Source organism: Fukomys damarensis, unplaced genomic scaffold (assembly GCF_012274545.1).
Source record: "Fukomys damarensis isolate Sample0158 unplaced genomic scaffold, DMR_v1.0_HiC HiC_scaffold_36, whole genome shotgun sequence".
In the NCBI taxonomy this organism is placed as follows: domain Eukaryota; kingdom Metazoa; phylum Chordata; class Mammalia; order Rodentia; family Bathyergidae; genus Fukomys; species Fukomys damarensis.
The window spans coordinates 36,404,777-36,428,340 of NW_022900948.1; the positions used below are offsets into that span (position 1 = coordinate 36,404,777).

A 23,564-nucleotide genomic window follows, 5' to 3' on the forward strand; every position below is an offset into this window, starting at 1 on the left:
TACTGAGTTTTCTTGGGTGATAAAAGAACCAACAATCTTTATATATGACATAAGCAGAGATTGTTGATAAGAACTGCCTACAGCAATTGTGAACACTGCCTAAGAATTACTTACAATGCCTATCAAAGTGTTGTCTAAAATGTGAGATGGATTGCAACCACTTGTAGAAACATATCCGTTATAACTCAACAGTAATACACAATTCTTAATTTTAATGATTCTATTTATATAAAATCATTTAACTAATTTAAAAATCAAGTGTCTTCATTCCCATGCATTCGTTCTCAACTTCCAATTCTCAGAATCACAGAATTTTAGATGAAGGAAGGGATACTTCCTTTTACACATTTTAGAGAAAAATAAACAGTTTAAGTAATTCATGCAAAATGATCTAGCAATTTGCTAGGGCTACAGATGCCTTTTTTAAAAAGTTCCCCCCCCAAAAAAAAAAATAAAACCAATCACTGATAAAGCCAGGTATAGTGGTTGGTACATGCTGGAAGGCTGAGAAAAAAAAAAAAAAAAAAGAATAGAAAGTTCAAGCCCAGTCTGGGCAATTAGTGAGAATCTGTCTCAAACTGAAAAATAAGAATAAAAAAGGCTGGTGATGTGGCTCATTATGAAGACCCTGGGTTTAAAATCCCCACTACCACCTAAGAAATCAAAAATAAATGAAAAAGTAATCTACAGCTTTCTGATTAACATCACGCCTAAATGAATGTCTAAAGTGTTTTTCTCATAAAACCTCATAAAAGTGGCTGTCTTCTGTAGAAAGAAAGGATAAGGGACATGGGGAAATCGTTTCAAGTAGAAGATAACAAGCAAGCGAAGAAAAACAAAAACCAGCCAAGCACATGTCACACACCTGTAATCTCAGCACATAGGAAGCTGAGGCAGAAGGACTGCCAAGTGTTTGAGGCCATTCTGGACTACATAGTGAGTTTAAGGCCAACCTGAATCACACAGTAAGACACTGTATTCTCAAAAAAGCACAATACAAAAAAATAAAAATGAGTTCCAGCATCTCTTACCTGTACAGAGAAGTCCATCTTTGTAGTAAAGTGCATACACTCTGGCACTGTGTCCAATTAATGATGAGGTCTCAAAGGCTTCATGGTCCTCCAGTTGCTTCATCCTCAAAATAGCCTTCAAATAAACCTTCTTCCAGTGCAAAGCGTCCTGAACAGAATCATCTATCTGCCAGCCCAAATTTTTACAGGCAGTCTGCCACACCTCTGTACAGGCACTTATCACCTTATTCCACTGTTTAGAGACGAGGCAGCATGTGAGTAAAGTCTGAGGATCGAGCCATTTTAACAAATAAAAACTGAGCTCCAGGGGAAGGAGTTTGAGGAAGTCCCGCTTGAGGAGAGTCTCTAGGTTATTGGAGAGATGCCTGAGCTGGACTGCCCCACTCAGACTAATCAGGTGATCCAGAGTTTCATTTTTCTGCAAGTCCGTCAGAGAAAGAAATGTAACAGAAATGTTATCAAGCCATGTCTCAAAGTCCTTTCTCTCCATAAGGTTATGGAAAAATTTACCTGTGGCACATCAAAATATTGTATTAGTTCTGCTCAAAAAGACCATTCAAGCAAGACTGCTAACAAATGAAGTATTAAAAATTAGTGTAAAAAATTCAGCATTACAACTTTATGCTTAGTTGCTACATTACAACTTTACAGTTAATACACTATATATTTATCTGAACCATTTCCATGCACACAAAAGAAAATACATTTGAGACAACATACTTTAATCACAATTTCTGAAATCTAAATCAGAATAAAACTGGCACGTGCAACTTGTTCCTTTTAAAGTCTAGTATATGCTACATGCACTGTCACAGTAAAATATTTGCAAAGTAGTCAGTCCTTTATTCATGATGAAACTGTATTCTATAATATACTCTCTGCTATCAAAACTATTCTAAAACTTCTTACTTGGTGAATTTCTTAGTACTCTTTCTTTGGGCATCAAAATCACAAAAGCAAGCACCAGCATCTCTCTTTTTGAGAACCAAAAAGCTACTATCTGGAGCAGTAACCTGAGACATTAGTTACTGTGTTAAGCACAACTTGACCTGTCACAAAAACACAGAACTGACTCCTTGATTTTGTAACAGGTGTTTGGGCAAATACATCTAAAGAGGGAAAATGAGCAGCTGTAATAAGTTATGTGTCTCAGATATTCTGGTTCTTCCACCTCGTTGAAGGTACTGCCTGTTTAAACATCAATTATCAAAGGGCTTACAAAGTCTCTTTTTATAAGCTTGACATGAGCTAATGTTAACTCTTAACCATGTGCCCGGGAGAGCCATGATGATCTTGGAAGGCTGCACTAATAAAGCAAATTACTAATACTGATGCTGCAGGCTGTGGTGGGACATTGCTTGTAATTCTCCTATCTGTGAGGCTGAGGCATAAGGATCATGAGTTTGAGGACAGCCTGGGCAACAGAAAAGACTCCATCTCAAAACAATAACAACAACAAAAAAGCCACAATAATTCCAATGCACACAAAACACTAAAAATGGTATCATCTTCACTTTATAGATGAGGAAACTACAGGTCAAAGAAGGAAAATGATTTGCCTATACTCACAGAGCTAGAGAAATAGTGAAACCGACTGGAAGCCCGTGCTTTCAAGATCTGTATACTAAAGTGTCTCTTCTAAAGTCAGTAACAACCACAACCTGGTGATAAGACCTGACTCTCTTCTAACTGTACCACTTTCCCCTCTAGAAGAAATGCCAAATTGCTCTACTTGCTAACTGCAACAAAAGAATTTTAAAGTTTCCCACATTTGTATACACAGGTGTCAACTGACTCTTCACAATGGAAACCAAACTAATGGAAAGAGAATAATCAATCAAACCATTAAAAAAAAAAAAAAAACTTTATTCCAAGACTGGTCATGTATTGATAGATGGTAATGACAGTAAAGGTAAACAGGTTTATTATTCTCTTTATTTTCATATGTTTAAAAACATTTCCATTTTAAAAATATATATTTTCTTCTAATCTGATTACTTAGTTCCTTACAAGACTGCTGTCGAATTTTAAAGGTTTATGTCCCGATTAACATAGGAGAGAAAAATATATTTCTTTCCAGATGTGTCATCTACATCAGACCTACACAAAAGCTATCATCTTCCAACTTTGCTAATGTAAAGTATCAAATGACAAATTTCCAATATCAAATTTGGCAAAAACATTCTCAAACATACAAAAAAATATGATTAAGAGAAGCACCCAGACCTTCCAATCACATTATGTATTGTCTAAAATTCTGATTTCTGAAACTGATTGGACTTCAAGATACTATTCCCTAATCTGCAATAATACAGAAGATCCTAGTAAGATTACTGACATTTAGAAATGGGAAGAAAGGAGCTAAAGGTGTAGGGAAGGTGGGATGGGTAGGGGAAGGGTAATAAGGGAAAAGAAAAAAATGTGAGATAACGAAAAGATGGAAATAAAGTGTTTGTAGATGGTGAGGGGAGGAGAGGGTGAAGGGAGGGCAGGGACAAGGGGGAAAAATGAGAACCAAAACTTGTCATGTAGAGGTACAAATTCCCAACAATGAATGTAACTGTACTGTATCCCTAAAATGTACCAATAAACTCAATTAAAGCTGAAAAAAAAAATAAAGATACTATTCCCCAATCAAAGGACTAGAGGACAAATTAATTTATATGAAAGATTTACTTGGCTGCCAAAAACTAATGAGTTCACACAAAGTTTTATCACTTTATCACAAGATAACAAAACCCCTCCTTCCTCTGTATATTAGTGATCCTCTGTAACATTTCTGGAAAATTTCTCTCTCTTCTTTTTGGGGCACTAGTAGCTGAACCCAGGAGTACTCTACCCCTTTGTTAGATCATCAGCCTCTGCCCCCTTTTTTTTGAGACAGGGTCTTTGTAAGTAGTCCTAGCTGGGCTCAAACTTGTGATCTTCCTGCATCAGCTTCTTGAGTACCTAAGATTATCTACTTTTAAGAATAATAATTCATATGACAATTCTTTTCTGTAGGTATCCACACAATGTCACAATTAATTAAAAAAGTATCAGTCAATCAAAAAGAATGTGTAAATTATAAATGTAGGTCAGTGGCAGAGCATTTGCCTAACATGCACAGAGTCCTGAGTTCAATTCCCAGTACCAGAAAGAAAAAGTTCTGGATTTTTTTTTTTAAACAGGGAAAAGTATGGAGGGACTTCCTCCATTACAGACACACACCTGTTATTGAAATGCTTACATTCAAATGAGCTGAGTTAATTAAATGGTCACAATGCAAATTTAGTATGCCCAATAAAATATTTTCAAGCTCTCATCAATATACAGCTAAAAGATACTGTTAAACAGGACAAACTGATTTGCCCACAAGCTTTCCAGTAAGCGCCTTTTAAAAACCTAATCATTTCTGAGATTTATATATTTTTACTCTAAATTTTTTTTTGTCCAGCTTGTCCATTAGAGATTGTCCTGTAAGATGGTCAACTCCTTTTAGGAGGCTGTCTTCTAATTCTTTATCTCTGATTGTTATGAAAAACATCCTTCCCCAAGTACTGGGTATTGAGCTCAGGGTTACTCTACCACTGAACAATACATCCCAGCTCATTTTTTTTATATTTTGAGAGAGTCTCATTAAGTTAATCAGGCTAGCCTCAAACTTGTGATCCTCTGGCCTCAGCTTCTCAAGTAACTAGGATTACAGTTGTGTAATACCACAACCAGCTGAAAAAGGCATTAAAAAATAAATAAGAGAAACAGGGATGTAGCTCAGTGGTGCTGCACCTGCCTGAAAAGCAAAAGGTCCTGAGTTCAATTTCCAGCACCAGGAAAAATAAATAAATAAATAAATTCTCATTAACTCTGCAAAATGTATGTATGTATGTACGTATTTTGTGGTACTGGGGATTGAACTCAAGACCTCGTGTTTACAAGGCAGGCACAGCAGCACTGAGCTAAATCCCCAGTCCAAGAATATATTATTTAAAATACACCAAGTTTTACTTTTCTCAAACAGTCAACTCTGGGCGGACTTTCCTAAGGTCACAGGTTTAAAATGAACTCTTATAGAGAGGCTCTAACATTATCACGTAACAGTAGCACAAAGTCCCCAGGGAAAAACACAGGAAGTACAACTTCAATTCAACAGGAGGATGAGCTTTGAAGTCATCAAAGCTTTCCAAAAATGGACTAGTCACTTCCAAAGTAGTAGGCTTCCCACTACTGTGAATAACCAGGATACCTGCACAAGAGGTAGAGTGTGGACAAACGAAAACACTTTCAACTCAAATTTTTTATTTAGCCACTTCCTATATTATCATAGGAATGTTCAACTAACCTCTATTTCTGAGGGTGAGAATGAGAAATAAAGCAGGGACATGTGGAGCCAGTTTAGGATAACTCAACACTATTAATTTCATTATTATGAAACCTGGCAGGAATCCTTTGTGTGGTACTGAGGCTGGAATGGACATGGCCACTAACATACCTTTCAACTTTATCATCTTACAATTTCTCTTAATACCTGGAAGAAAAACTCAAGAACCAAATTTACTGGGTTTTTTTAATTAAGGACAATCAATGGCTTGAGGATCTCCTTGCAAAGACGTCTTTTCTCTCTACCCTGCTCATATCCTCTGCTGCCTTGCTCTTTTTTAAGCCCACCTGAAAACTTTGATATTAACAATCACAAAGGGTATGTGTGGCATGAAAAGATTCCCAAATTAAGAGATGAGTGTTTGGGCTTGGTCTCTGGTTCTACCACCGACTCCCCTATGTTCCTTTAGGCAGCTGTCACATTTATACTGGTTTTAAAGACTAAAGTACTACCCATAAACATTAGCTCATTTGATCTTCACAAGCTCCCGGAACATATCAGTACTACTGTCCTTTACTAACAAGGAAATGTATAACCCAAGAAGTGGAGTGGCTTTCCCAGAGATGCACAGAGAACAGTATGTTCAACATCTTGTCCAGTCCCTCACCCTTCCAAAGCAAAACAAAACCTATATTCCTAGATCTTATTAGAGATAGGGCATTTCAGGTGAAACTGTGTTTCCCAGGCTGCTCCACCAGGACCTGGCCTAGTCAAGAATGAAAGCCAGACATCTTTTATTGGTATAAAGGAGTGTCATCTCCCACCTTTTCACAGTAAGCACAACCAGCTATAATGTACACAAGCTTTGAAAATGTATGTAGACCTATAAAGCTTATATATGCATAGAATATATTTTGAGTATTTAAGAAACTTACAACACTGGCAGCTTCCAGAGAGAACTGGAGAGCTGAGAAAAAAGGAGAGGAGATGCCTTTTTAATTGCATACCATTTTAAATTTAAAGCCTTGTGGGTCCAGTACCTATTTAAAAGCCGTTAGTTCTAAGGTAGAGTCTTAAAAGTTTTAAAATATAAAGGTTTATAAAATATCAGCTCTGCAACTCCCCTTGCTGCTGGGTGACCTTGGCCAAATCACTTCACCCATCTCAAGACCAGCTTCCTTACTTGTAAAATGTAGCCACAAACAGCATTACTTACTAGGGGTTTTGTAAAAGCTAGAATACACACAAAGCGTTTAGCACAGTACTCGGCACTCTGTACGTCTACAACAAATGCTAGTTGTTATTATTTAGGATTAATATTGTTATCCTTGTTTTTATTTTCAAACCGCACCTCACATACACACCTGTTTCCATGGCATACCCACAATTATGGCGCGCTCCCTCACATTATTACAACGCTCTGTACTTATAAACCACCTCCCAGCGCTTCACCATCTTTTACACTCCAGGTAGCCCAGGGACATCATTGTTAACTCATTTCACAGTTAAGAAAACAGGCACCGGGAGGCAGAAACAAGGTAGCAGGAACTCCGAAACCTAATTTTCCTTTCCCTAAAACGTACTCCAGATTCCTTAGCCCGTTCGTCGTTCCCAGGAACCCTGCCCCCGGAGCCGTGATCCGCGGGGCACTGACCTGAGCGAGCGCCCCGGGGCCCGGGACCTCGCGCCGGGCTCACACCGACTAGGGGCGCTTGGGCCGCCAGAGCCTCGCAGCGGCCGGGTCCGCTCTGCAGCCATGGCGCCTGCAGGGAGAGAAGGACAGCCTGAAGCATTAGTCGGCAAAGACACGGGCGCCCCAAAGCCCCGCAATCCGCGGCAAGAACCGCCTAATATACAAACCTGGACCTGCGGCCGCCGCTCCGGGTCCGCAGCCTCACTGGGGAGCGGCTTCCGGTGCTGCCTGCGTCATCTCCGCGCGTCCCACCGCCCCGCGGCCCCCGGCGGAAGCGGCTGCGCTTCCGGCGTCCACCCGGAGGTGCAGGTGGGAAGGAAACGGGGAGAGTAGGAAACGACCGTGTAGTGTAACCCTCTCTAAACTTACTACTGCTGGCACCTCACCAAAATGTCCTTTAGTGACATATTTTTTTTATTTTCCCAGAGTGCTTGTAAACCTCACTCAGTTTTGTCTTGCACTACCTCAGCGGCAGTTTTTCTTATTCACACTTCTGAGAAAAGAGGTAGCTATGGCTAGAGAGGTTGAGATAGGGCCAAATTCAAACAATCCCCTGAACACCTATTATATCCCAAACATTGTTCTAGGAGGTGGTTTAGTAAACAAAACAAAATTTCCCGACTACCTGGGGTCTACACCTCTGGAAAGGAGGAAGACAGATAAGATATACGACAAGTCGTAAGTGTTAAGGAGAGGAATGAAGCATGGTGTGCTGCAGTCAGGTAATTTGAATCTATACTACATATGGGATATGTTTACGGTACTTAACCTCTGACACTTTATTTTCCTCATTGGCATAACTATTACCATTGTTGTGAGGCTTGACGACTGAGGCATGCAAGTCTTTTAGTGTCAAAGACTAAAACTGCACCAACTGCTACACATTGTGAAACACTTTATCTAAGTACCCTCTCCCTCATTTTCCAAAACAGTATTACAAAGTAGTTACTATTGTTAGCCCCATATTTAGAGATGAAACAGTCACAAGAGGTTTAAGTATCTTGCCTAAGGTCATAGTAACTGACTATCATAGGATCTCAACCCAAACCAACTTGACTTTCGTTTATTTGCTTGTTTGTTTTTTGAGACAAGGTCTCACTGTGTAGTTCAAGCTGGTCTTGCACTCACTATGTAGCCAAGGCTGGCATTAAACTCGCAGTGATCCTCCTGCCTCCGCCTTCCCAGTGCTGGGATTGGTCATGTGCCACCATGCCTGGCCCAAACCAACTTGAAAGCACAAGTATCTTTGTATGTTTGTAGGCCCATAATCTGCATTCATATGTGTTTATACAGCACTGTCCATCAGGATCCTCAGCAATGATGGAAACATTCTCTGGGTGCTGTTAAGATCGTCACTATCCTCTTGTAGCTACTGAATACTTGAAAAATGCCTAATGTAACTGAGGAGCTAAAGTTTTAATTTTAATTTTAGTGAATGTAAATTTATAGAGCTGCGTGTGGTTATGGCTACCATATTGGACAGAATAATCCAATTATATAGGCATAGCACACAATACAGACAATAAGAGAGTCACATGTCCAGTTAGAGGTAGAACACAGCTAAGAATCCTGACTTCATGTAGGGTATTTGAAACATAGGAAATAAATAAAAATTGTGCAAGAAGGAAGTTAAATATAAGGTCCTCAAAGTAAAGTCTCAAGGCAGCAAATTTGATTTGGTAGGCAACAGGAAGCCATCAAGAGGTAGGATAGAAAAAAATAAAGCTAGGTAGAAAAAAAAAGCTAAAAATCATAATTTTAAAATTGCACTTTTAAGAAAAACTGCAACTTCAAGACACACGTTTTAAGCTTTATTCCCTTCCAGAAAATGTAGAAAGGACGGAAGGGATGGAAAGAAGAAAGGAGGAAAGAAAGAAAAGGAAGGAAGGAAGGAAAACAAAAGAAAAAGATTTCTTAATGGTCTTACAGGCACAGTAAACCTGGAATCATGCTTGTCACTTGTAAATTACACTCCTACCACAGAAAGCAGGGAACGTATCTCAGCTTCAAACACGTGTAAACAGTTTGCATTCCAACATAGCCCGTTCCCCATATGGGAAACCTGATAAAAAGAACACACAGCCTAGCTTGCTCATCTTGAGGATACCCCCAAGGCCACATAAAACCCCCAAACCATAATATAACCACTATAATAGCACTATAATGCACCTCTCTCAAGGGCCCACACTTCATTCTCTTTTAGTGTGTACTGTTCAAATTTGGCTTAATAAACTGCTTTGCGCCCTTCACTAGCGTGTCTTCAAAATTATTTTTCTGTGCTCCATGGTATTTCCACTTTGGGGGACCTCCAGGGGCCCATCTAACAAACACTTGTAAGTTTCTAAGCCAAAGAGTGACTCGTGACATTTAAGACACTTAAGAAGAGTTGGATACATCTACTACCTCTATGAAAGGAAAGGCAATCAAGAAAACCAAGCGAGAATTATCTCTGCTGCAAATGGCCTCAACCCCAGTAGAGTATAAGTATGATAAATCAAACTGAAAATTCCAAAGGGAATTGCTCCAAGGATGGTATTGTTTGAATTCTCCCAGATGGAGCTGCTCCAAGGGTAGTATTGTATGGATGTCTCAAAAACAAAGATACAACTATGTAAGTTTGAGGTCAGAAAAGACCCAGGAGGAAACTGTATGTCTGTAAAAAAGTGGAAAATATAATTCATGTCTCAATGCTCACATAATGGTTAGTATATGTAATAATTTCTTTTCATTTGAAATTTTTAGCTTAGCCAATCTCATTTGATAAAAATTTCCAAGCTTTCATGGATGATTGTTCAGAAAACATAGCTACCTGTAAACCAGACCAAGTGGCACATACTGGTAATCCCACCCATCTGGGAGGCTGAGTCATGACAATCACCAATTTCAGTCCAACTTGAGTAATTTAGTGACTTAGCAAGACCTTGTCTCTAAATAAAATAAAAAAAGGGGCTGAGGAAATAGCTCAGTGTGAAGACTCAGGGTTCAATCCCCATTGCTGAGAAGAAAGCAAGGTGGAGAGAAAGAAAAAAGAAAATAGCCATCTTTAAGTGTGAGAAGTTACTCCTCGCCAAAAGGGGACAGTAACTACCAACCTCCTGTGTTTGGCACATAGGAAGATCATTGTGTGGAAAACAACATAAAAATATAACTTTGAATGAAAATAGAAGGATTCTGTGATGACAGGAACGTGAAAACATAATGTTGTTTCTTGTCTTAAACTAAATTGCCAGTAGATATGTATTTAGAATAATTCCTCCATGCTCAGAAAAGCAAAAAACAAAACAAAAACTAGTAACATCAACTGCTTAGTTTCTTCAGTTCAAGCGAAAATGAACTATATGACAGATATTCCTTATTTAACAACTTACCTGTTTGGTGACTATTAGGGCTTATGACCAAGGTATGCTGTTCAGACTTACAACCTGGTGCTCAGGCGTAAGACCCATCTTTTCCTTTTTTGTACAGTTCTGTACATCATGTTGATATGGCCTCAATGTCTTTTTTTACAGTACTCCTTGTTTATACAATACTGTAGTTTTATGTTCCATTATACATTGCATTTCGGCATGTGAGAGTTAGGCAAATAAAAGCAGTCATCAAGTTGGAGTTCCCTTTGATCATTTCTCTGTTCTGTATATTGTAATATACATGCCATAATACAATTCCTCATTTAGCCACTAATTCATTTAATGACCTAGTTACAAGAACAGAACTGGGCTAAGTGAAGAATGCCTGTAGCCTATTCTATGTTCGGCACATTCACTAAGCATGTTGTGTAAATAAACACAGCATGCATGAAAATAAAAACGCTTTCAAAGTATATATTATTTCTATAGTGACTGATACTAGAGAAAAATAAGCTACCTGTCATTTTTTTGGATATTAAGGCCAAAAAGCAATGTCATATGGGTTGCTTTTTTGCCTCTATAATCACAAAATATATGGTTTTCCTGTTTTGATGTAGAAGGGAGTGATTTGGAACAGCCTTAGTAGACCTGTTTATCACATATGATACAGAACAGCTGTATCAGGCAGAATAGCTATGTCAAAGAGCTAGAAAAATGTATCAGTGCACTCTTTTTATTTGGCTCACTTCGAAGCACTGTTTGCTTCCAACAGTCCTTCAGGTGGTAATAAAACTGATTAATTTGGAGTTAAATAAATTCTCAGATATAAACAAACTCTGCAGAGGTGATGTTATCTTTGAAAATTTTTGATGTATATAAATGTCTCATATCGTATGAGTGCAAAGCGTTTTCTCAAGGGTTAAATATACACTTCCGAACCACAGAAAATGACTGAACAACTATTGCTATTATTTGTGGCTCTGTGATTGTTTTACATGTTTAATTTTTGTCTTACACTCCTGGCTGGTAAGCTCCTTTACCATATACTTTATGTCTTTCTATCCTCCAAGGTATTTATTGCAGAGGCAGGCAGAGCAGTGGCTCCATTAGTGCCAATTTCACTGTCAAGGATATTTGGCATTTCTGATGGTTTTTACAGAGTCAAGCAGTTTTGTGGTTCTGTGGTATCTTATTAGTAGTATTTTAGTTTCACTGGTCCCTTTCAATGACCTGCAGGAGCTCCCTCATTAATAGGCAAAGCTGCACATTCAAAACAGATTCCAGTAATATCAACTGTGTGATCAGTGTAACCTTGAAGCATTCATGGGAGCTCCTAAGATGCCAGGAAAGGCCATGTGAGGAAATAGAGGGGTGTATGCTTTATTTATTTGCTAAAGATCATATCTGGATTGCATCTGTTTTGCAATTATGATTGATGAGCACTTTCTATGTCACTGCCATATCACAAGATATCCTGGATTTTTCTGCATAATTTTCATCCTTACCTTTTTGACATGTGAGAGATCATTATTGCCTGAACTCCACTGATGTGATGATCTATTGGTGGCCACTATATTTTATCTTAAAGGTTATTGGAGAGATGTGTTCTTAAGAAGAATGAATCATTTTCACTGAACTATTTTGATAATATAATGTGTAATACAGATATTCCTTATTTAATGACCTACCTGTTTAGTGACTATTTGGGCTTATGTCTGAGGCATGCTGTTCCAACTTATGACCCACCGCTTAGACTTAGGGGCTTTTTGTTGTTGTTGTTGTTGTACAGTTCTGTACATCTTGTTGATACCACCTCAATGTCTTTTTTTGTACAGTACATCTTGTTTATGTGGCACTGTAATTTTTGCTGATTGTACTTTACAGTACTGTAGGTTTATGTTGTTATATATTACAGTACTGCACGAGTTATAAAAATAAAAGCAAAGTCATCAAGTTGGAGTTTCCTTTGTCCATTTCTTTGTTTTGAATTTTATAATATGCATACTGTATACAATTTCACATTTAGTGACCAATTCATTTAATGACTTAGTCAAAGAAATGTACCTTGGTCATTAAAGGAGGAGAATCTGTATTTCTTATTTGAGGATAAATTTTCTGGAAAGAGGTAGTTTCATGACTTCTAATTGATTTAGTAAAGTTCTTGCACAGCATATACCAGATATTCAGAATCTTTCCCAATGAGATATACACCAGTCTCACTATATGATATTTCCTTGAGAAGACAAAAATCAAAATGTATTTTGACAAGTATTGTTTGATGTATAGAACAGTTTTAATATGTGCAGGTAACAGGAATAGATATTAGTTCATTTGTTTAGCTTCTTGAGATGCACTCCAAAAAACACTGTACAATATTTCTCCTTGAGTGATGATGCTGTGGAAAGATTATATGAGTGACTGTTCTTCAAACTCCCACATATACTTTGCCAGGAACTCGACGTGAATTCAAGGGTCAGTTTGATGATATACCAAGGCTGAAAGCAGCTGAAGAAGTTTGCCTTTTCTATTCTTTGTTCTGGATTCACTCTAGCTGTAACATTATCAGCACTCACTCCTACACAGTAATCAGGTATTCTGGGACAAAAGCTCAGGTTGATTGGCAAGAAACCTTATCCTTGATGTTTGAGATGCAAAACACTGTACTGCTGATGCTATTAGACGGGAGTGATCCTGAGATACGTTTGGGCATAACTTGGCATCTGGATTCAGTAACTTCCAAAGCCCAGAAATTGCTCACAGACAATATGCAGGTAAGTTTCTGCCAATCTCCGAAGCATTTGCTATCTTCTAAAACAGGCTTTGAGGAAGCTAAGTTTCTTCTATATGTAAATTATCAGCACTGAGAAAATGGAAAGGAATTCAGATTATAATTATAGGAGTCTGTTTTATTTCTATCATATTCAGTGGACTAGACAAAGAAACATAGGACTCCGGATTTCTCCAATGCTTCAGTGTGAGCTTTAGAATCAGTGACAGATTCTAATTCACATCATGGCCTTAACCCAATGCTTTAACCACTGCGTGCTCTTGGGCAAATTATTAAACTACTCAGCTGCTCAGCTTTATGTTGAAGATATCTGGAAGGGATTTTACCAGGACTAAATGAGCTAAGTTGTAGTGTTTAGCACAGCATCTGGTACACAGGAAGTTATGAATAAGAGGTAACTATAATTATGAGAGGCTTTGTTGAACAAAGATCTAATGAACAGAGATTTAATTCCTTTATTGTTTCTTAGTTTTGCTATATTACAGTTCTGCATATTTCCTTTCCAGATGAAAAGTTTTTACCTCCTTTGTGAGTAAGCTTGGCACAGGTCCATCCTAGATCTTTGAATAGGTATTAATTATGCTGGTCACAGAAATCTGCCCATGTTGACAGACATTTCAGATGGATTAGGAGACATTGTCCAAACATACTCTGATTTGGTGTTAGATTAAATTGGAAAGTCATACTAGAAGAACATAAATGTTTGATAATAGCCTGTGTGTGCTGACCAGCAAAAGCAGCCACCTCATGGAAAAATAGTCCTTGACCTTCGTAATTAGAGAAGTGCTTCCATTCAATTAGATCTAAGTGCTTCCTTTCAAAGAAAGAACATGTATTTTCCAATAGGTTTGTACTTTGATGATACTACTTATTATGTAATATCTATGTGTCAATTCCTGATTCCTCTTTATATCTTAAGTTTCTAACACAGTGTCTTTTATATAGTAAGTAGGCTTCCATCAGAACAAGGAAGAGTGCAACTAACATTTTGTGCAGTGTCCACTTTGTACCAAATACTGGGCATGGAGCACTGAAGAAGAAAGAAATATGATGCCTACTGTACAGGAGACCACAATCCAGTACAATAGACAGATAATAATAAATAATCAACACCTAGAGTGTACTGCTGAGTGCTTTATGAAGTCCACAGAGGGCTCACTGTGTGGAAAGATGGGAGTGGAGACCACACTAACGATCATGTGTCCTTTTCTTATTTAGGTGACATTCTGCAGACTTCGGACTCACCAGTGGTGTTTCATTCTGTTTAATGTCATACTATTTCATGCCTTGCTTTTTGGGGGTGAATTTGTGGAAGAATACTTTTTGCATTCTCTGCCTCCTGTAGCTATGAAAGTTCTTGAAGTTAAGGAAAGGGCAAGAAAATTGAACATGGAACCAGTACAAAGTAATCCCTCTGAATATTATGTCCTCAGCCAATCGGAGGTGTGCAAAGAGAAACATATTTTTTTGCTCTCTCTTATCTTCAGTAGCCCAGAAAATGGAAGAAGACGGGACCTCATTAGGAAAACCTGGGGCAATGTAACTAGTGTCCAAGGGCATGTCATTCTTACACTGTTTGCTTTGGGAATGCCTGCCTTGGTAGCTACTCAGAAAGAGATAGACAAAGAATCCCATGAGAATAATGACATAATTGAAGGCATCTTTTTGGATGGTTCTGAGAACCAGACCGTAAAGATCATTGCCATGACTCAGTGGGCTGTGACTTTTTGCCCTAATGCCCTATTCATTCTCAAGGTTGATGAAGAGATGTTTGTCAATCTACCAACCTTGGTAGACTATCTTCTTAATCTGAAAGGACACCTTGAAGATATTTATGTAGGAAGAGTTATCCATCAAGATACACCCAGCAGAGACCTTCACAGCCAAGAATTTGTCTCCCTTTCTGAGTACCCAGAAACATACTACCCAGATTATTGCAGTGGTGAGGCTTTTATAATGTCCCAAGATGTGGCCCGGATGATGTATGTGGTTTTTCAAGAAGTACCCATTATGGTACCTGCTGACGTGTTTGTAGGAATTTGTGCAAAGACCATTGGCCTTAAACCTATCCACAGTTCAAGGTTTTCTGGGAAAAGGCATATTAGATACAACAGATGTTGCTATAAATTCATTTTTACATCCTCAGAAATTATCGATGCTGAAATGCTCTTGGCATGGAAGGAAATTAATGATGGGAAAAAATGTTCACTGTTTGAGACTTACTATGGGCTCATTTCCTGCAAACTTCTGACGTACCTTGACAGCTTTCAACGTTTTCACATGGGGACCATAAAAAACAATGCTGTGTATTTTGGTTATTAAGATTTGTTTTTCTTGTAAGTCTGTTATTTTTAAATTGCCTTCTACTCATACAAAGCAACCCTCAGGTTTTATATGAATCTTTTTTCATATTTAGCAAGATACAAAACATTCTTAGTGCTTTGAAGTACTCAGTTGTCTAGAGGTCTCATTTTAAGAAATTTTAAGTTAATGCAGCATAATTCTTTTCAAAATAGAGGGTTATGTTTAATTGTAACACAGTCTTTATTTATTTATTTATTCATTCATTAGTACCAGGGATCGAACTCAGGACCTTGTGCTTGTGAAGCAGGTGGTGGAACCACTGAGCTAAATCCCCAGCCCATTACACAGTCTTTAGAAAGCTAATGTAATAATATACGTTTATGGTGTACAACAAGATGTTTTATATGTGTACATTCTGGAATGGTCAAATCCAGCTATTTAACATGTGCTATCATATATACTTTTTTGTAGTGAGAATACTTAAAATTTACTCCCCTAGTAATTTTCAAGTATACAATACATTGCTATTAACTATCATTACCATCGAATTGAATTGATCTCTTGAGCTTATTCTTCCTGTCAAACTGACCTCTTTTGCCCTTTGACAAACACTTCCCTGGTTCCTCCCCGCAACATTTCAGAATTGGGTAACTGTTTTACTCTCTATTTCTATGAGTTTGACATTTTTACCTTCACAGGTGAGATCATATGCCTGAATTATCTCACTTAACATGGTGTCTTCTCAGTTCATCTGTGTTGCTGCAAATGACAGGATTTCCTTTTTTCAGGCTAAACAGTATTCCATTTTTAACATAATCCATATTTTATTTATATGTTTAAAGAAAGCAGATGGACACTTAAATTGATTACATATCTTGGCTATTATAAATAGTGCTTCAGTGAACATGGGAAAATAGATACATCTTTGACATACTGATTTCATTTCCTTTGGATATAAACACAATAGTGGAATTGCCAGGTCATATTTTAGTTCTAATTTTAATTGTTGAGGACCTTTCATACTATTTTTCATAATGGTTATACTAATTTCATTCCCACAAATAGTATGCATTGATTCATTTTTCTACTAATTTTATAGTTTCAGGTCTTATATTCAATGCTTTCATACATTTTTAGTATTTTTTTTCTTTTCTTTTCTTTTCTTTTTTGTGGTCCTGGGGATTGAGCCTGTCTTCGCACATGCTATGCCAGTGCTGTACCACTGACCTACATCCCCATTGATTTTGATTGGCTTTGTTTGAGAAAGTCTCACTAAGTGGTCCATGCTGACTTTGCATTTTGATCCTTCTTCCAGTTTCCCATTATCTGGAATTACAGGCATATGCTACCCTGCCCAATGTAGCTAATTTTGTATGTAGTGTGAGATAATGCTCTAATTTTATTGTTTTGTGTCTAGATATCCAGTTTTTCCAGCAGCATTTATTGAAGAGAATGTACTTTGCCATTGTGTGTTCTTGGCATCTTTGCTGACAGTTGATCCTAAATGCAAGAATTTATTTATGGGCCCTCTGTTCTGGTTGAGTAGTCTATTTGTCTATACATAAGGTAGTACCATATTGTTTTATTATAGCTTAGCAGTATATTTTGAAGTCTGATAGTAATGATGCAGCCATCTTCATTCCTCTTGCTCAATATTGCTTTGACTATTTAGAGTCTTTTTTGTTTCTGCATGAATTATAGGATTTTCTGTCTAGTTCTGTAAAAAAAAGTCATTGGAATTTTGATAGATTGCATTTAATTCGTAGATAACTTTGGGGAGTAGTGTGGAAGTTTAAACTATTAAATATTAACCTTTTAAACTTATGAACATAGGATATCTTCCTTTTTTGTGTTTTCTTTCGTTCTTTCATCTGTGTTTAAAGTGTCATGAAAGAACGAAAGAAAATGCAAAGAAATAAAGTAGTTCTTAAGATATCTGGTAGAATTCAATAGTGAGGCCATCAGGTCTTGGGATCTTCCTTGATGGAAAACCCTTTATTACGAATTCAACTGTATTCATTATTGATCTATTGCGTTTTCATTTTTTCATGATTTACTCTTGGTAGGTTTAATTTGCCTGGGAATACTTCCATTTCTTCTAGACTTACTGTGTATAATAATACACAAAGTCACAGTAGTCACTATGATCCTTGGTATTCCTGGGATTTCTAGATTCTTCATTCATTTATTTAAATGCCTTCTTTTTTTGTTAATCTAGCAGTGTGTTGACTTTGCTTCTTTTTTAAAAAGTAACTCAGTTTTATTGATTTTTAAAAAATTGTTTTTCTAGTCTATTTATTTCTGCTCTGATCTTTTTTCCTTCCTTCTACTAACTTGGGCCTTAGTTTATGCTTCTAGTTCCTTGAGACATAACATTAGGTTGTTTTTTATCTTTCTTCTTTTTTAATGAAGGCATTTATTGTAGTAAGCTTCCTTCTCTAAACTGCTTTTTCTACATCCTGTAAGTTTAGATATGTTGTGTTTCTATTGTTATTTGTCTCAAGCTATTTTTAAATTTCCCTTTTAAGTTATTCTTTAGCTCATTGGTGTTTGGAAACATGTTTAATTTCCATATATTGGTTAATAATTTCTCAAAATTACTCTTACTGACTTCTAGTTTCATACCATTGTGGTAAGAAAAGATACTCAGTATGATTTTGCATTTCTTAAATCTGCTAAGATTTATTCTATGGCCTAACATATGATCTGTTCTATATTCTTCCAAATATGCATTTTGCATACATGATATATGCAAATATATATGCATATATATGATACATATGATCCATTTGGTCTAAAGCAGTTTATGAGACCATTAGTCATGATTGTCAAGTTTGATTGAGACACTTAGTCAATTAATAAAGCACACTTCTGAATGTATCTGTGAGGTGTTTTCAGAGATAATTGGCTCTATGTGAGCAAAGTGAGGGGGTGACCATCTTGATTATTTATGTGTGGCACCATCCAGTAGGCTGGCAGCCAGGATGGAATGATAGGGGGAAAAGGGAGGAAGTGAGTTTGCATTTGAAAAGTTCCATCAGCTTGAGTGGTTGTATCTTGTGCTACTGCCATTGCTTGTGGACATCACACTCCAATATCTTCAGCTTTTCAATCTGGACTCATACCAGTGACATTCAAGCGAGACTTTAAGCTTGCAATCCTGGTCCCTGTGACTCTCCAGTATGCAAATGGATTGTTGTGACATTTCAGTCACCCTCTCTATCAATATAGATAGAGTTCCTCTAGAAAACCTTGACCAAAACAGTTTACATTTAATGTTTCTTTATTGATTTTTGTCTGGATTTGATCTGTCCATTATTATAAGTAGGATACTGAGGTCTTCTAGCCCAATACTTTTATTTTCTATACCCCATGATCTATTATATTTGTTCTATATATTTAGGTACTCTGATGTTAGATGTATATATATATTTACAATTGTTATAGCTTCATGAATTTATCTGTCATTACATAATGACCTCATTTGTCTAGTTTTATGGATTTTTATTTCATTTTTGCAATTTTTATCTTTTTTTCAATTTTTATATTTTCTAATAGAAGTATAACTATTCCTGCTCTTTCATTTTTATTTTTCCATTCTCTCATTTTCAATTTATGTATCATTAAAGGTGAAATGAATCTGCCATGGCTTGAATATGACCACACCAAAATTTATGTTGAGACTAAATCCATCAATGTAATAATATTGGGTAATGGGGCTTGGTGGGAAGTGTTTATGCTATGGGAGGAAAGCCACCATTAATGAAATGGAATAGCATTTTCTTTTTCATAGGAATGAGTTAGCTAGACCACAAATTCATACCGCTTTCTCTCTTCTATACATGCTGGCTTACCCTTCTGCTTTTTCTTTCTGCCATGGTGTGATGCAGCACGAGGCCTCCCCAGATGTAGCCTTGGTCTTGATTTCTCAACCTCAGGAATGAGCTAAATAATTTCCTTTTCTTTATAAATTACCTCAAGTATTCTGTTATGACAAGAGAATATAAACTAAATAGAGTCTCTTAGAGGTGCATATAGTTGTGTCTATTTAAAAAATTCATTCATTCTGTCATTCTTTTGAGTAGAAAATTTAATCCATTTATATTCAGGCTAACAGCTGTCTTACTCTTGCGAATTTATTGTTTACTGGTTGTTTGTAGATTCTTTCTTCTTTTGTCTTTTCTGACCATTTTTCCTAGTGACATACTTTCACTCCTTACTTTTCATCTTCTGTGTATCTGGTATACACCTCTGCTTTATGGTTACCGTGAGGTTTATACAAAATACCTTATTGTTATAATAGGCTATTTCAAGGCAACAACAACTTAAAAGTTGTATGTATAAAATAACAGTAAATTTTTTACTCTAACCTTTATATGTTGTGTCACAATTTAGATCTTTGCATAGCCTTAAAAATGGCATCTACTATTATTTTAATACTTATGTCTATAATCCTTCTTACTATAAAGATATAAGTGATTTAAATGCCACCATTTTGGGATGAGTATTCTGAATTAGACTATGTATATATTTCCACTAGTGAGTCTTATACTTATGTTACTAACTAGCAACCTTTTCTTTCAGCTTGAAGAACTTCCTCCAGTGTTTCTTGTTAGCCAGACCTGGTGGCAATAAATACTGCAGTTTGTTTTTCACAGGGGTGCAGTGTGATATTTTGACACATTTACACAATGCACAACACTCCAATCAGAGTGATTCTCATTTCCATCACTTCATACATTTATCTTTTCCCAATTTTTGTCTGGAAATTTCTCTTTCATGCCTAAGGACAGCTTCTCTGGGTACAGTATTCTTGACTGACAGTGTTTATTTTTTTTCTTCAGTATATTGAATATGTCACCTGCTATGGTTTAAATGTTTGTATTCAATGCAAAATTCATATTGAGACTTAATCTCCAAACAATGGTACTAATAGGTGGGTACTTTAGCAAGTGACAGGTTGTGAGAACTTCTCCCTTGTGAATGGGAGGAAGGCCTTTCTTACCCTTTGGCCATGTGAGGATCCAGCAACGAAATGTCACTTTGGGAGCACAGAGTGGTTCTGACCAGACATCAGACATGCTTAGGTTGTGATCCTGAACTTCCTACTCTCCAGAACTATGAAAGTGTTGTTGTTTATAAATTATCCAGTCTCAGCTGAATGTGGTGGTGCATACCTGTAATCCCAGCATTTTGGGAGGCTGAGGCAGAAGGACAAAAGTTTAAGCCCAGCCTGGGCAATTTAGCAAAGCCCCATTTCAAACAAACAAACAAAGGCAGGAATGTAGCTCAGTGAATCTCCCTGAGCTCAACTCCCAGTACAGCAAATACAAACATAACCTTGCTTCGGGTATTTTGTTATAGTAGCATAGACAAATTCAGACATCCCTTTCCTGTAAGGATAAATCCACTGATGAATTTATAGCTCCCATGATCCAATCACTTTTTCAAAAGCCTATTAGCTAGCAACCATGCCTTCAACCCGATAAATGCTCGGGAAAATTCTACGTAACAACTACAGTGTAACATTTTTCTTTGTCTGACTTTTCTTTAAGAATAGGAAAATTTATTGGGGAGTAGGAATAGCTCCTTAGAGACAGGAGGGGTCCCAAATGGGTTGTCCTGTCTTTGATCTTTGACAAATGGATTGATTGCATTATGGATGCATTATTCTCCTTTGGATTGAATCTGATTAAAGATCTTGGAGATTCCAATACTCCCACTTTATACCTTTCCCTAGATTTGGAAAGTTTTATATTTTACTTAAACTACTGTAATTGGCCCTTTGTCTCTACTTTCACCTTGACAACCTCCTAGAACTCAAATATTCTTATGACATCTTATAAATCCTTAAGAAAACAGGTGGGCAGAGTTTTTGTTAATGCAAAGAAACCTCTTTGTAAATTTATTTAAAAGATTTAAAAAGTTAATTTAACGGAGTTTCAAAATTTTGTGACAGATATTTGGTCATTTCTATTAAAAAGTGTTGATTTTAAAAATTAGTAAGCCTGCCACACACACACACAAATGGTCCACAAAACATTCTCCTTTCCTTCTGAAGGTTTTATGATGCAGTTATCATTAACCAGTCTTTTACTGTTAAACTTAGCCAATTGAAAGAAACAGTTCTGAGACTAGTCATCCACCACTGATTAACACTTGGGAGGCAGGTGTTAGGGATAATATTTATTTAGCCTTCTGAGCTTTCTGGGCACACTTGGTGACCTTGCCAGCTCCAGCAGCCTTCTTGTTCACTGCTTTGATGCCACCCAGAGCAACTGTCCATCTTGTATCACAAACATTGAAATGGCCCAGAGGTGGATGGATAGAGAAGCTCTTGACACAAATGGGCTTGCCTGGAACCATTTTAACAATGGCAGCATCATCAGATTTCAAGAATTTGGGGCCAGCTTCCAGCTTCTTGCCGAATCGGTGATCAACCTTTCAGCTCAGCAAATTTGCAAGTGATTCGAGCTGTGTGGCAGCCTGGTATAGGAGCATAGCCAGCACTGACCTGGTTTAGGATAATCCCAAGCAGTGAAACCAGCTGCTTCCATTGGTAGGTCATTTTTGCTGTCACCAGTAGTGCTGCCACAACAAACATCTTTGACAGTCGTTTTCGATACTGAAGCTCACATTGTCACCAGAAAGAGCTTCACTCAAAGCCTCATGGTACATTTCAGCAGACTTTACTTCAGCTGTGACACTGACTGGTGTGAAGGTGACCACCATGCCAGGTTCGAGAATATCAGTCTCCACTCTGCCCAGAGACCTACTACCAATACCACCAATTTTGTAGACATCCTGCAGGGGCAGCTGCAAAGCCTTGTCAGTTGGGCAAGTGGGTGGCAGGACAGAATCCAAAGCTTCAAGCACTGTAGTTCCACTGGCATTGCCATCTTTAAGTGACTTGCAATCCCTTGAGCCAAGGCACATGAGCAGTTGGCTCCAGCATGTTGTCACCATTCCAACCAGAAACTGGCACAAAAGCTACTGTGCCAGGGTGTAGCCAATTTTCTTAATGTAGGTGCTGACTTCCTTAACCATATCCTCGTATCTCTTCTGGTTGTAGGGTGGCTCAGTAGAATCCATTTTGTCAACACCAACAATTAGTTGTTTCACACCCAGCATGTAAGCCAGAAGGCATGCTCATAGGTCTGCCCATTCTTGGACATAACCAGCTTTGAATTCACCAACACCAGCAGCAACAATCAGGACAGCACAGTCTGAGATGTACCTGTAATCATGTTTTTGATAAAATCTGTGTCCTGGAGCATCAGTGATAGTCACATACTACTTGTTGGTCTCAAATTTCCACAGGGAGATGTTGATGATGATATCATACTCACGCTCAGCTTTCAATTTATCCAAGATCCAGGTGTACTTGAAAAAACTGTTTCCTTCCCCATCTCAGCAGCCTCCTCAAATTTTTCAATGGTTCGTTGATACCACATTTGTAGATCAGATAGCTGGTAGTGGTGGACTTGCCCAAGTCCGCACGTCTGATGATGACATTGATATGAGTCTTTCCTTTTCCTATGTTAGCTTTGCTTTAGAGGTGGTTTTCACTACACTGTGCTCTCACAGCAAACCTGTTGCCCAAACAGGTTGCTAACCCTTTGTAAATTAGTAAGGTGGCACGCTTGTTTATATCCCTTTTATTCTAACTCTGCCTATTAGGAGTCACTATTCCTCTCTGATCACTTAAGATTATCTTTACAGATCTGAAAAACCAATAACAAGACCCTCAACAATGACTCAGCAATACATAAAAGTTTTGGAGCCTTTCGGGTTTGTGTTATCAGTCTCCCTCTCCTAGAATAACAAGGTAAAATTCACCAATAAACAGCAAAAAGCATTGAAAAGACAATATCACAAATATTTTTTTTTCTTTTTTTAAAAGGAGAGGCTGGGCATGGTGGCGCTTGCCCATAATCCCAGCACTTGGCAGGCTGATGCAGGATTGCCACAAGTTCAAGGCCAGCCTGAACTACACAGAGAAACCCTTTATAACCCTCAAAAACCACACCTACAATTTAAAATGAATAGGCTTAATTTGGCTCATGATCACAAACATGTCTTAGAGATTTTATGTCTACTT

The 23,564-nt window shown here is 37.6% G+C and overlaps 2 protein-coding genes and 1 pseudogene across 4 annotated transcripts in view; 1 reads left to right on the forward strand and 2 right to left on the reverse strand.

Annotated features, from left to right (window-relative positions):
* Fbxw2 (F-box and WD repeat domain containing 2) overlaps positions 1-7,253 on the reverse strand; it is a 49,415-nt gene extending 42,162 nt beyond the window's left edge. For 2 of the 3 annotated variants that reach the window (XM_033759025.1, XM_010602925.1), the window contains exons 1-3: positions 7,192-7,253; positions 6,986-7,094; positions 1,032-1,541 (exon numbers count right to left, since the gene is read on the reverse strand). In XM_033759025.1, the coding sequence (XP_033614916.1) occupies positions 1,032-1,521 (490 nt within the window). In that variant the 5' untranslated portion in view covers positions 1,522-1,541; positions 6,986-7,094; positions 7,192-7,253. The other variant, XM_033759024.1, reaches the window with a different exon arrangement.
* Positions 7,088-15,481, forward strand: LOC104847536 (putative UDP-GlcNAc:betaGal beta-1,3-N-acetylglucosaminyltransferase LOC100288842). Its single transcript, XM_010602978.1, has 4 exons — positions 7,088-7,353; positions 7,451-7,702; positions 12,923-13,142; positions 14,378-15,481. Exons 1-4 carry the CDS (start codon positions 7,088-7,090, stop codon positions 15,479-15,481), a joined length of 1,842 nt encoding a protein of 613 aa, XP_010601280.1.
* Positions 15,482-21,554: 6,073 nt separating this feature from the next.
* LOC104847537 lies at positions 21,555-23,398 on the reverse strand (annotated as a pseudogene).
* Between the last annotated feature and the right edge of the window lie 166 nt (positions 23,399-23,564).

Bases quoted from the DNA above. Each gene is read 5' to 3' on its own strand.
- LOC104847536 (XM_010602978.1), top strand. From the start codon at position 7,088: ATGGCGCCTGCAGGGAGAGAAGGACAGCCTGAAGCATTAGTCGGCAAA. The intron at 7,703-12,922 runs GTAAGTGTTAAG...GATTCACTCTAG, and splicing joins GATAAGATATACGACAAGTC to CTGTAACATTATCAGCACTC. The intron at 13,143-14,377 runs GTAAGTTTCTGC...TTTCTTATTTAG, and splicing joins TGCTCACAGACAATATGCAG to GTGACATTCTGCAGACTTCG.